The sequence below is a fragment of the Myotis yumanensis genome, unplaced genomic scaffold (genome assembly GCF_028538775.1).
Source record: "Myotis yumanensis isolate MYYU_CA2020_CCGP unplaced genomic scaffold, mMyoYum1.0.hap1 SCAF_4, whole genome shotgun sequence".
Taxonomy (NCBI): Eukaryota; Metazoa; Chordata; class Mammalia; order Chiroptera; family Vespertilionidae; genus Myotis; species Myotis yumanensis.
In genome coordinates this window covers 87,931,949-87,945,532 of record NW_027223755.1, presented here as the reverse complement: position 1 = coordinate 87,945,532, position 13,584 = coordinate 87,931,949, and the positions used below count along the sequence as shown (strand labels likewise).

At 40.5% G+C, this 13,584-nt stretch overlaps 1 protein-coding gene across 4 annotated transcripts in view; it reads right to left on the bottom strand.

Moving 5' to 3' along the window:
• SMG1 (SMG1 nonsense mediated mRNA decay associated PI3K related kinase) overlaps positions 1–13,584 on the bottom strand; it is a 153,715-nt gene that overhangs the window by 97,652 nt on the left and 42,479 nt on the right. Inside the window, exon 1 of one of the 4 annotated variants that reach the window (XM_070412909.1) lies at positions 13,103–13,530. The exons of 1 other annotated variant lie outside the window; for it this stretch is intronic. In XM_070412909.1, the coding sequence (XP_070269010.1) occupies positions 13,103–13,185 (83 nt within the window). In that variant the 5' untranslated portion in view covers positions 13,186–13,530. Of the gene's footprint in view, positions 1–13,102; positions 13,531–13,584 lie in introns of those variants that run through there. 2 more of the 4 variants (XM_070412910.1, XM_070412911.1) reach the window with 2 other exon arrangements.

Genomic DNA, 13,584 nt, shown 5'->3' with positions numbered 1-13,584 from the left:
AAAGATACTTTTCAGAATAATCACACTATTCTAACTATAGGAAAATGTAATAAATGAAGACAGTTTCTGTAGTTATTGAAATATACAAGTAAGCAGCAACCAAGAGCCAAGAAACAATGCTCCCATTCTGCTCAACAGAAGCTAGAAACATACTGAGGCATTTAAAGTAATTAGTCTTAAGTTTAAGAAAGCTATGGAACAGTTCAAAATCATCACTTCGAAATTATCACGTAGGCCATTTTAAGCCCACAAGATCTATATGAATCCTATCATTTTCTTTTGTTATATGATATACAAAACACAGTTTAACCAGATTGATTTATGTGGTTTAAAATAAGAACCTTTAAAAATTTCCTTTTACAACAAGAGAAAAACAATCAAAGTTTCTAGATAGAAAGTTCCTTAGGAAACATCATTTACTCATCTTGAATCAATCTATAGTGCCATAATTTAAAATAGCACCAAAATCTCACTCTGGCCAGTGTTGCTGGCTGGTTAGAGCATCAACCCTCGCACTGAAGAAACGAGGGTTTGAGTCTCAGTCAAGGGCACTTACATGGGTTGCAGGTTTGATCCTGGCCCCAGTCAGGGCACATGCAGGAGGCAACCAATAGATGTGTCTCTCTCACATCTATGTTTCTCTCTCTGTCTCTCCCTCTCCCCAACCCTCTATATATAAATCAATGCGAAAAATATCTTCAGGTGAGGATTAAAATAAAAAAGTACCAAAATTTCACGATAGCTTAATACTATATATACTACTACTATATACTCTTATAATAATATGAAATCTCATTAATTCCTATTTGTTTAGAGGATACATGTGGGGTGGTGGTGTTTTTTAAGTAATACTTCAAACTATTGCACTGGCAGAGTATACCTTTTCCATGATCCCATGGATCCATCTCCTTACTTACTCCCTTTAAAAACAAACGTACACACATACTAGACTGGGGGAGAGCAATGTAGCATTCAAGTGGTATTCTTATAAGAATTAGTTTTCGGGGAACCAAGATGGCAGCATAGGTAAACACCTGAATTTGCTGCCGTGCACAACCACATTAAAATTACAACTAAAAGACAAAACGAATATCATCCAGAACCACGGGAAGGCTGGTTGAGTGGAAATTCTACAACTAGAAGGAAAGAGAAAAGCGCATTGAGTCCAACAGGAGGTGCAGAGGTGTGGAGGTAGGGAGGCACGCTCGAAGGAGGCTGGCAGCTGGGTACGCTGTTGTCTTTTTCAATTGGGAGGGAGATACAAGCTCCCGACTGCTCTGAACTCCAGTTCCGGGTGAGAATCTGGGGACCCAGACTCATATGAAGAGAAACCACACTGTCTGGCATCCGGCCGGAACCGGAGGGCGGCTTTCTCGCAGAGGTGCTTGCAGCGATCATTGTTCCTGCATGGGCCGGGCCTCGGGACACAGACCCCAGGACCTTTCCGAGGCAGAGCAGACTGGCAGCCATTGCGGTTTGCTCCACCCTGGTGATTCCCTGAGACCCCGCCCCACCCAATTTACAACCCCACCCAAGCTGTGCGCAGAGGCTTTTGCATATGAATGGCCTGGCCTTACTCCGCCTAAAAACCTGGGCAGACTGAGTGAGCGCCAAAGCCCCATTGAAGCAAGTCCTGCCCCATTGAAGCAAGTCCTGCCCCATAAGGGTGTCTCCAGCACAGAAGTTCTCCCATTGTAGACACAACTGGTCCCCACAGCCAATTGGCCTGGAGATCAATTCCTATCAGTGATACCAACAGCAATCAAGGCTCAACTACAACAAAACTGTGCACACAGCCCACCAAGGGGTGCACCAAGAGTGCCCACCTCAGGTAAGTAGGGAGACTGAGCCACTGGGCCCTATAGGACACCTAGCACACAAAGCCACTCTACCAACACAGGGAAGCATAAAAAATGCAGAGACAAAGAAACAGGTCACAAATGACAGAAATGGAGGAAAGCAAACTACTGGATATAGAGTTCAAAACCACGGTTATAAGGTTACTCAAGAATCTTCTAGAAACCTCAGAGAAATATAGTGAGACCCTCAAGGATATGAAAAAGGACCAATTAGAAATTAAGCATACACTGACTGAAATAAAGAAGAATATACAGAGATCCAACAGCAGACTAGAGGATCCCAAGAATCAAGTCAAAGATTTGAAATACGAAGAAGCAAAAAACACCCAACCGGAAAAGCAAAATGAAAAAAGAATCCAAAAACACAAAGATAGTGTAAGGAGCCTCTGGAACAGCTTCAAGAGCACCAACATCCAAATTATAGGGGTACCAGAAGATGAGAGAGAGCAAGATATTGAAAACCTATTTGAAGAAATAATGACAGAAAACTTCCCCCACCTGGTGAAAGAAATAGACTTACAGGTCCAGGAAGCGCAGAGAACCCCAAACAAAAGGAATCCAAAGAGGACCACACCAAGACACATCATAATTAAAATGCCAAGAGCAAAAGACAAAGAGAGAATCTTAAAAGCAGCAAGAAAAAGTCAGTTACCTACAAGGGAGTACCTACAGAAACTATGCAGGCCAGAAGGGAGTGGCAAGAAATATTCAAAGTGATGAATAGCAAGAACCTACAACCAAGATTACTCTACCCAGCAAAGCTATCATTTAGAATTGAAGATCAGATAAAGAGCTTCACAGATAAGAAAAAGCTAAAGGAGTTCATCACCGCCAAACCAGTATTACATGAAATGCTGAAGGGTATTCTTTAAGAAAAGGAAGAAGAAAAAGGTAAAGATAAAAATATGAACAACAAAGTGACAACAAATACAATCTATCAACAAGTGAATCTAAAAATCAAGTGAATAAAAAATCTGTCGAACAGAATATGATCAGGGGCATAGAAAGGGAGTGGACAATTCTGGGGGGAAGGAGGTGTGGGGGTGCGGGAGGAGACTGGACAAAAAACGTACACCTATGGACAAAGACAGTGCGGGGGGGGGGGGCGTGAGGGGGGTTAGGGAAGGAGGTGGGGTGGGAACAGAGTGGAGAGGAGCTATGGAGGGGAAAAGAGGAACAACTGTAATAATCTGAATAAAGATTTATTTTTAAAAAATTCCCATGATATAAAAAAGTTAGGAAAGATACAAACTACCTTATAACCTACCCTTTCTCTATTTAATTCCATTTGTACCTGCCCTCCAATATATGTACTCACAAAGATCATATTTCCTAGGTCACAATTTCAATTGGTATCAAGTTCTTAACATGTGAATAAATAAAAAAATACAAAAAAAAAAAAGAATGATGGCGATCTATAGTCAAATTCCTCATGGGCCACTTGAAACAGGTTTTTAGGCTAATGAAAGCACAGTTGAAAATGTAGAAAGAACACCACTACTATACTGGAGAGCAATTAACTGCATCTCCACCAACATACTTTTTAAGTATGAATATGAACAATGTTACAAATGTCATATGCCATACTTAACAAAAACTTAACAATTATGAGCTTCCACTCATATATACTGACATAAATACCCTTTATGAAATCTTTTTAAAATAATTTTTATTGATTTCAGAGAGGAAGGGAGAGAGAGAAATGTCTATGATGAAAGAGAATCATGGATCGGCCTCCTGCATGCCCCACACTGGAGATCGAGCCCGGAACCCAGGCATGTGCCCTTCACCTGGTTCACAGGTCAATGCTCAACCACTGAGCCATGCCAGCCAGGCCCTTTATGAAATTTTTATAAGTTACTAAACACACACCCATACACAATCACTCTAGAAGAGAAAAATGAAATTTGAACTAGAGTGTGTGTACATGTGTAGATAATTCTAAAACTTTTTGAGGAAGAGATAAGAGAAAAAGTTCCAACATCTGATTCAGAAATAGCACTATAAGTAGCATCTGTGTAGCACTTTAACAGTTTCGAAAGTAAGGTCCCCAACTTCTCTTTAACCAGCTCTAACCTTACATCTTAGGAAGGCAAGAATGATCTCCTCAGAGGGACAGTACAAAAGACCTTTGTCATCCCATTCTTAGCCCACTGCTATTTACATGACACCAGCCTCTACTAAGATAAATATTTGTGAAGGATCAATATTAAAAATGCACACATTCTTAAAACTAAGTAAACCTTAAAGAGGAATCTGAAACACCCTAGTTTCTATCTTCTCCAATGCAATTCTACTAAGAAAACAAGCAGAAAATTTTTAAATGGACTAAAAGAGTGGGGAGAACAGCACTGTTGGTGTAATTTTTATATCCTTAGTAAGATTACAATAAAAATGCAGGAAATATTAGCATTATAGTAACTATACAAGATAGGCCACTTTAAATAAAAGGCTTCTTTTACAAAGCTTTGTCTTATAGTCAATCAACTGATAATCCTTCACATCAAGCCTAATTAATTTTTTAAATTTTTTAGAACATTGGATTTTTAAAATTTAAATTCTTTATTGTTTAAAGTATTACATAAGTCTCCTTCCCCCGCCCGCCGGCGCCGGCCCCGCCCTCCGGCCTCCCCCGCAACTCTCCCTAGCTGCTCCCACCCCCAGCACATGCCCTCACTCCCTTACTGTCAGTGTCCATTGGTTATGTTCATATGCAAGCCTAAATTAATTTTTAATTTCAATATTTTCCAAAAAGGGACAAGATATCACATATTAAAATGCTATCAATATTTCAAATAATGATAGAATTAATCACTTTTAACAGAATTCTAACTCAAACCCTTCAAAAACAATACAAACCGTGTCTTCAGATTCCTTTAAACCCAACTAATAAATAAACACTAAATCTCAAGTTGTATATATAGTCCTGCTCTGGGAAACCTGCTACATTTTCACTTTTCTTCACATTTATCCAAAGAATATAAGGACAGGCAAGGAAAACAACCAGAGTGTTAGGAAAGAAAATCCAGGATGTGTTCTTTCCTATTAAATATATATTAATTCAACTGTGCCACATTATGTGATACTGATCATCTTTGGGTTTTTTTAATCATCTAATCAGAAAACAGTCCAATTCTATAGAGATAACAAAGTTTTACATCTTTCCTCAAATTAATAGGATTTTCTATCTAAATTCTGGCAAATCTCAGGAAGCCAATGAAGGGGACGAAAGTCCTGCCTTTTGGGATATTGATTTTAAGCTGGTTATTAGGAAACAAAAGACCCTCCCACCTTCCTGCCCAAAAGATTCAGATCGAAAAATCTGCTCCAGGAAAGAAACCTTAGCTTATTCACCTTAGCTTAATTTGTATTAAGATAGAAGGCACCAAGCAGGGGTTAGCTAAATACCCCTGTGTCCCACTGAAGCAAGAATTTACCTGCAGTATGTTCAGCTCTTTCTCAACTACCTATAAATTGCCTTCTTCCTTTAAAATCCCATCACTAACCATCCCCTTCTCCTTTGCCCAAAAAGAAATATATACACCCAATTTTGCCAACTGTCTTTGGAATTTTCATGCTTATGTGAATTCTCATGTTAATTCTCCATGAGCATACACTGAAATTTGATTTTCTCCCGTTATCCTGTCTCTATTAATTTGGTTATTAGCCCAGCTAGAAGAATTTAGAAGGTAGAAGAAAAGGTATTATTTTTTTTTAGCAGCACACTATCATAGAATCTGCCATTAGGGTAATGAATCTGAATTTCCAGGGTTAGAATGAAAACAAGGAATTTGGAAATAAAGAAAGTGTGACATTTCAGACAAGACATTCCAGGGTTCATATTATCAGGAATATAAACCAAGGAGACCCTGAAGAGGATGAATAGCAGCAGTCATGGATTGCTTCAAAGAACTAAAAATTTCAAGATGAAAGTTAAAATTTCAAACGCACATAACACAATTCTTTTAAAATCACAAGATTAAAATGCTAAAGAAGAAAGACACATTTTCAATTAATAAATTTAAAAGAGGAAAAATTTTAATTCAGTAAAAAAATAAAATAAAATGTTGCCAATACTATCAAATATGAAGGAAAAAACTAACCTATGTTTGTTATAAAATCCAGTATGTATGTACTAGTGGAGCCTTTTTCCTAATCAACAGAAAAGGCATTAACATACTGGATACAGTAAAAATAAATAATGTAAATAAAGATGTAGTAAATATGTAGTTTAACAATTTTTAAAAATCTGTAGACATACATTAGTATACAATTACCTCAAGCCACTGCAGAGCCATTAATAATTTTGGTTCTTTATTACAATAAAAAGGGTAAGGTAAAGGGAAAAAGTAGTGCCTCTCTTATATACAACCAAAGTAAAAGCATAACTTAGGAAGTTCCATATCAAAAAAAGTCTACAATTCTGATACCAGAAACCCCTCTGAAAAAAATACTTTTAAATAATTAATACAAAAAGTATGTGAAAGGTTTTCAACTATACATGAGGTCCTAGACATACTCTGAATAATAATATGAATAACAACCATAACCTCCAAAGCAATAATTTCTAAAAGGACTATAATTTCCTTTTTTGAAAGAATATAAAAATTAATATAAGAGAAGTAATTTACTGTTTAGAAATCTGTTGAATCTGAAAATTGTGGGTTTCAGTCATTCCCCACTCAGCAGGCATACAACTGGCAAGTTTTGTTTCTTCAAGTGATTCTGATAGAAAGCCAGAAAGCTCAACTCAGCACTTAACTTTTAAATGATTAGCTTAAAGAATGTACAAGCAGATTCAATAGATACAGGATAAGACAATGTGTAAAAGAACTTTAAATATGAGAGCAAGGTATTTTTTTCAAGATGGATAAAACTTGTAAATCTTAAAGGACCATGTTCTTTCTTCTATAAAAGATCTAGCCACCTCAGTCCACTAGAACGCTGTTCCTTTGAACCTGTTCCATCAGCTTATTTAAGTTGCTGTCTCTGGCTAACTGGGCTGCTGTACAAAAAATGTTCCTCTCAATGTGCCTCCTACATTAAGTGTTATAAACTCTAGATTTGACTCTACAGAAACAAACTTGCAGCATTCCATTTTCATGTATTTACTTAAGAAAACAGAAATACACAAAATAAAGTGTAAACTACTTGATGCACTACAGTAGAGACGAAAGAATACAGAGGTAAAATGATTATACAAGATGCATGCACAAATGAAGGTTCTATTTTATTGGGGAAGAATACACAGTGAAATGTTAGAGAATGCTGCTGCTTCTCACTGAGGAATGACATTTAGGCCGAGAGAGCAGGAGAGTACTCCAGGGTCAAGTATGCTAAGAGCAAGCTGTGCAGTAGCATGCAGCAAGAACAGCACATGCAAAGGCCATAGGGCAGAAATGAGCTTGAGGAGTGCTTTAGGTAAGAAGACACAGAAGCAGGGGAAGAACTGGCTCTGGCTCAGCCCTTAGGGACTTAAACTAATTGGGGAACATGAGATCAATCATTGAAGTGATAAGCACAGTTAGCTTTCATTGTAGATCTGTCCAAGATCAGAAAATAGAGGGATCACTGAGGGCAGAGGAAGCAGGGTAGGAATCTTAAGGGTTATATTGCTGAGAATATAAAAAACAAGAGCTAACAAGAGTAGATATGTAGCCCTAACTGGTTTGGCTCAATGGATAGAGCATCAGCCTGCGGACTGAAGGGTCCCGGGTTAGATTCTGGGTAAGGGCACATGCCTGGGTTGCGGGCTCGATCCCCAGTGGGGAGTGTGCAGGAGGCAGCCGATCAATGATTCTCTTTCATCACTGGTGTTTCTATCTCTCTCTCCCTCTCCCTTCCTCTCTGAAATCTATAAAGAAATATTTATTTTTTAAAAATACACTTAAATTAAGACTAAACATATGTAAATTTTATCTTAAAAAAGTAACACAATGGAATTAAAAAATTCAAATGAAAGTACACTCACCCTGGTCGGTTGCTCAATGGTTAGAGCATCGGCTCGTGGACCAAAGTGTTAGTTCAATTCCCAGTCAAGGGCACATACCTTGGTTGCAGGTTCCCCAGCCCAGGTAGGGGCGAATGCAGGAGGCAACCAAATGATGTCTCTCTCACATCCATGTTTCTTTCTCTCTCTGCACCCCCTCCTCTCTTCCTTTCACTAACTCTAGAAATCAATGGAGAAAATATTCTCAGGTGAGGATTAAAAAGAAAAGGAAAAAAAGTATACTCAACTAACATAAGATGGAGTAGATCTATTTTAAAAACACAAACATCTCGCCCTAACTGGTTTGGCTCAGTGGATAGAGCGTCGGCCTTCGGACTGGGGAGTTCCAGGTTCGATTTCGGTCAAGGGCATGTACCTTGGTTGCGGGCACATCCCCAGCAGGAGGTGTGCAGGAGGCAGCTGATCGATGTTTCTCTCTCATCAATGTTTCTAACTCTCTATCCCACTCCCTTCCTCTCTGCAAAAAATCAATAAAATATTTTTAAAAAACCACAAACATCTCTACATCAAAAAACTAAAACTATAGGAACTTAATGAGAAACACTCTACATTTTAAAAAATTAAAATGTAGTAAAAGCTGGAGTGTTTCATATAGGAATTAAACCACAAACTGTCTGCAATCCTTACTTTTAGGCCTCTATATAAGAGGGTGTGTGCATTTTATTTTGTAGTCCCCAAAATAAAATGGGTTCTGAGAAAACTTTAAGATAGACAAAGACAAATAACCAAAATAATAATATGAAAAACCAAATAAACAACAGCTTGTGTGACTTCATAAAGGGAAGTCCACTATAAGGAGCCCCAGGGATTTATCTTAGGTGGTTAGAATAGGAAAAGAAAAGCAAATAAGCAAGTGCTACTTTATGCCAGGCAGTGAAGGCAGGAAATCTTAAATTATTAACAGAATATTGAGGTCCTTAGCAGTGTCTTGTCCAGACTGTTCTAATTACCTCCTACTTCAGTGTCAGAGCACACCCATCCCCCCCCCCAAATTTTAATCTTCCTAAATTACACCACTTTCCTGCTGGTAGAAGGTTGATCGTTTCCTAAATAAACTTAAACTAAGATTCAAGGCCTACAATCCAGCTCCAATCCAACTCTTGAGCTTTATCTCTTATTTGTATCACTCCTCACAAGTACACTATCCTAAACAAACTAGAAATGTTTTAGCAAGGACAACTTACATTTTTCCATCTCCCTACTTTCTGTGTGTGTGTGTGTGTGTGTGTGTGTGTGTGTGTTTTAAGATTCCTGCCCCCCAAGATTAAAAATGGCGGCAGAGCAGGTGGATGCTACACGGACATGCTCCCAGGATCAAGCTGGAATTACAACTGAAATATGGAAAGGCTTTCAGAAAACTCACAGGAGAGAACCCCGATACCCGAGGACAGAAGGTGGAGACTGCATAGAGACTGGTATGAGGGGCAGAGGCGCAAAAGGGCTGGCTGGGCACAGACAGCAACTGAAGTCCAGGAGAGATACCTCAGTTGGGGGGGCCGGGGGGGGGTGCCACTGAGAATTCTGGGATCTAAAGATTCCTCCCCCTTTCCCCCCCCACACACACCATTTACTGTCAAAATAGTAGAGATCAATTTCATAGCCCCACTGCTTCCCCACCCCCCACTCAACCATAGCTTTCCCTCCACTGACTCCAGGTTTTAAAATCTGTTAATCACATATAGAAATAATTATACCAAGAATTGTATCACAATTAATATCCATATAATGCTTTACCTTTTACAAACTCCTTTCTTATCTGCCATACTAACCTACTAAGGTTCAATTTAAACATACAATTGCCAATTATTTCATAAGGCATATATTTTATTTTATAATGGAAAAAATATATTTCCTCCCAAAATTAAACACTCATACACAGTTATCTGAAAAACAGTGTGCCTGGAAACCTGCGGTACAAAATTGGCAATCATTAAATCCTATTAATACTCTGTAGTTATAAAATACGTAACTTAATTTTTTCCCTCATGTAGTTTATTATATTATGTATCTATGGATATTAGACAGTACAGACTCATAAAAGTCTGAATAGACAGCTCTGACTTCAAAAATCCAACTTCTCACAATGTCAGATATACTGGTTTCTGGCTTTTCTATCTTCCCAGCATTCTTCCTTGTCTTTTGGTCTGTGACAATGGAGAATAAAGGTATTTGTACTTTTGAGAACTTTAATCTTTCTATATTTTACCAAAAATTGAAGATATTTTTAATATACAGTTGCATCCTTTTAGAATTATGAAAGATCGCAAGTCTGGGCACTGTAAGGCACCTAGTTATCTATCTGTTAAACGAGTCAAGCCTTAAGATTTCCAAGTATAGAAGCAAAATCTATTTATTTTCCATTGACCTGGGTGCTTCCTCTTGTTGAACTAATCTATATTTGACTTCAATGTCAAATTAATCATGTCATTTGGAATATTAAAATGTACAATAACTAATTATACATTTAATTTTAAAAACAAATCATTCTGATCTCTATCTTGATTGGTACTAGATTACTTCCCAAAATAAAGTGAAGAAAGTGAAAGCTTTGGCTAGCAGCAATGATTAAAAAAAACAAATATTTGCCTAATCACTCTTATTTGAGAGTACAGTGAGTGGAAAGGAAGACTACAGTGCTAGATACATGCTTTCTGCTGAAGGTATGCTTAGCAAAGGTGGGCTTGCTCTGATGCCCTATGACACTAGTCTTTTCAGCCATCTGGAACACTTCCTGTCAATATGTGTGAAGTAGCACGTGTGGCCATGATTGACTCAACAGTCGGTTTTCAGACTGACAAAAGCCTGTATCTAGGGAAATAGAACCAAATGAAGCAAAGGAGGAATGGTACAGAAAGGCAAAGAATCTTTTAAAAAACCAAAGAGTCTCAGATGAACCACAGGAATCTACATGCATTTGAAGATGTTTAGAAAAATAAGCCCTGGCCCAGTAGCTCAGTTGGTTAGAGTGTCATTCCGATATGCCAAGGTTGTGGGTTCAAACTCCAGGCAGAGCACATACAAGAAGCAACCAATGAATTCTTAAATAAGTGGGACAACAAACTGACAAATGGATGTCTCCCTGTCTCTAAAATCAATCTATCAATAAAAAAGTAAAAAATATTTACTAAAAAAAGAAAACCCCATTTAAATAAGGGGGAGGATCAAGCTCCATTCTGTCAGTTAACTAGAGACTGTCACCTTTCCTGAAGTGAAGTGGGGACAGGACAACCTCAAATTTAACTTACGAAAATTTATGACCTGGCAAGCATCTGAGGTTTTTTATTGGCTATTGAACAAAACAACTGAGATGACCATGAAAATAAAGCTACAGTGTATTGTCCATACTGCTCTGTTCCCTCCTCTACATAAAAGTCAAGTATTTCCAACATCTAACCAACTGTTCCTCTGTGTAATCAAGTATATCTCACAGTATCTGTCCACCTAGGCCTAAGTTCTGAGAATTTATTACAGCGCATAGCTTGAAAGCAAGCATACACTGCCTTGCCCCCGCCCACCCCACATATCCAGGAAATAAAACTTTAAACAAAAAAACATGGATAATATTAATAATCCATGTACATAGTCCATAACTGTGTAAGTTATTCTGCTTCATATTGGTCAAATAAAAGTCAGGTGACCCCATCAGATGGATGCAACTCTGCTCATCCATTTATTTAGAATTATAAGCTACAATTTATTCTTTTCCAAAAGCTCTAGGACTCTTTGAGAAGGGCATTTTATATAGTCCTCTAAAGGGATATTACATTATTTTATATATGCTGACCACAATACTGAAAAATCCATTGTCAAAGAGCTCTCAAACGTCAAATTTTATCATCCAATTCCTTAGATGCAAAAAAAAAAATCACACATTTCAATGAAAGTACAAAACAACTAAGAATGTTAATTACATATAAAAACACTTAGTCAACTGATTTTATTTAAAGCACTCACAAACCCTCCCTGGCTATACTTTTTCAATTTTTTAAAAACTACATAACATCTCAATTCCAGATTCAGAAATGGACTTTTAAAGTCAGCTAGTTATATTCATCAGTTCTCAACAGACACCCAATTTAGTAAGGCATATTAAATGGAATAGGATGCATACCACCCATTAGCCAAAAGACTATTTTTATTTTTCTATCAAGTCTTAAAATGTTACACCCTAACATCTTACTCAGTTATTTCTTCCCAAACACTGTTGGAATTACCATCAGGAAGCAAAAGTTGTCCCAACAACCTGGGTAACTTACATGTGTTTGGCCAGTTCCTGGACAATCATAACGTAAGTGTGCTTCAAAGTATGAAAGCTCCATGAATCAACTAATCCTTAAATACTGTATACGTACACTTAGGGAATTCCAGGCACCGGGCTAAATTCTAAGTACTAGTCTCTGAATATTACAGGCACTTAATTCAATAAGAGAGGTAACAACCAATCAGTGCCAAATTAACTCAATTAAGCACAACTGCCCACGAGTAATCAGAAAGACACCACATTGAAGTGGATGTTCCTATTTAACACATTCAGCATCAGCTAGGCCCCAAAGCGGTTTGCGAACGAATCCTCCATACAGGAGGCAATTCGCTGCTCCTCCGAGTGAGTGGTCAGGTGTGAACTGCTCTCCACCAAAACTTCCTTTCCCAGGACCAGAGTTGGTGGGCCTCACTAGCGCACTCCCAGTCTCGTCCCATGCCCCACAGCTACCCTGCCTGAAGTCAGAGCAAAGCCTTCGAGTTGGGTGGTGTTCCTTAAATTATTAACACGTGGGGTGGGGGTGGGGGGGTGTCACAGAAGAGCTCACAATTAAGGAGGTCTTTCCTATGGGCGCTGAGAGGGCGAGGGGCCAAGGAAGTAGGAAGTACAGAGAGGGTCCTGGACTCTCAGGGTCCTCCCACGCTCACCCCAAATTGGGGAGAAGATGGGAACTAAAATGTGTCCCCACCACCGAGGCCCCTTTCTTCGCCACCCTTGACCCCAACTCCTAGGCCGGTGCCTCCGCCGGGCGCGCTGGGTCTCGGCTCCAGCCCGGGGAGAGGAGAGGCATTGAGGCCTGGCCTGCCCGCGGCCTTCCTCCCGGAGCCGGGGCGGGAGGGGACCCAGGAAGCCGCGCCCGGTTCCCGGGGGGGTGGAGGGCCTAGGCCGCGCCTCCCAGCCCCGCAGCCTCAGGCCTCGGCGCCCGAGGCGGGCCCAGGGGTCGCGGCGGCGGGCAGCGCTGCGCTCACCCACCTGGGTTGCCAGTCATTCCAGCTCCGCGGGTACCTGGTGCCGCCGCCGCTGCTCAGCCGAGACCCTGGGGCTCTGCGGCTCATTACCTTCCCCGACACGACATGGCCAGGCGCCGCCGCCCGAAGAAGCGCCAGTCGCCGCCCGAACTGATCGCTGCCGAGACTCTGCTCCGGCCCGGGGATGAGGAGGAAGCCGGGGAGGAGGAGGCGGCGGAGGGCGGGGGAGGCAGACGGCCGTTCCGGGTTCCGCCTGAGCCCACAGCGCAGAAGGAGGAGGAGGGAGCGGCGCGGCGAGCGGGAGGCGGAGGAAGGGGAGGCGACGTCTCTTCCAGGCCCGCGCGCGGCCCGCGACGCCGGGACCCAAGAGGAGGAGGAGGACGGCGAGGAGGAGGCGGTGGCGGCAGCTCCTCACGCTCACACACAGGCACAGCTTCCCCGCCTCCCGACTCCGCCCGCCGCTGCCGCACGGCATGCTGGGAGCGG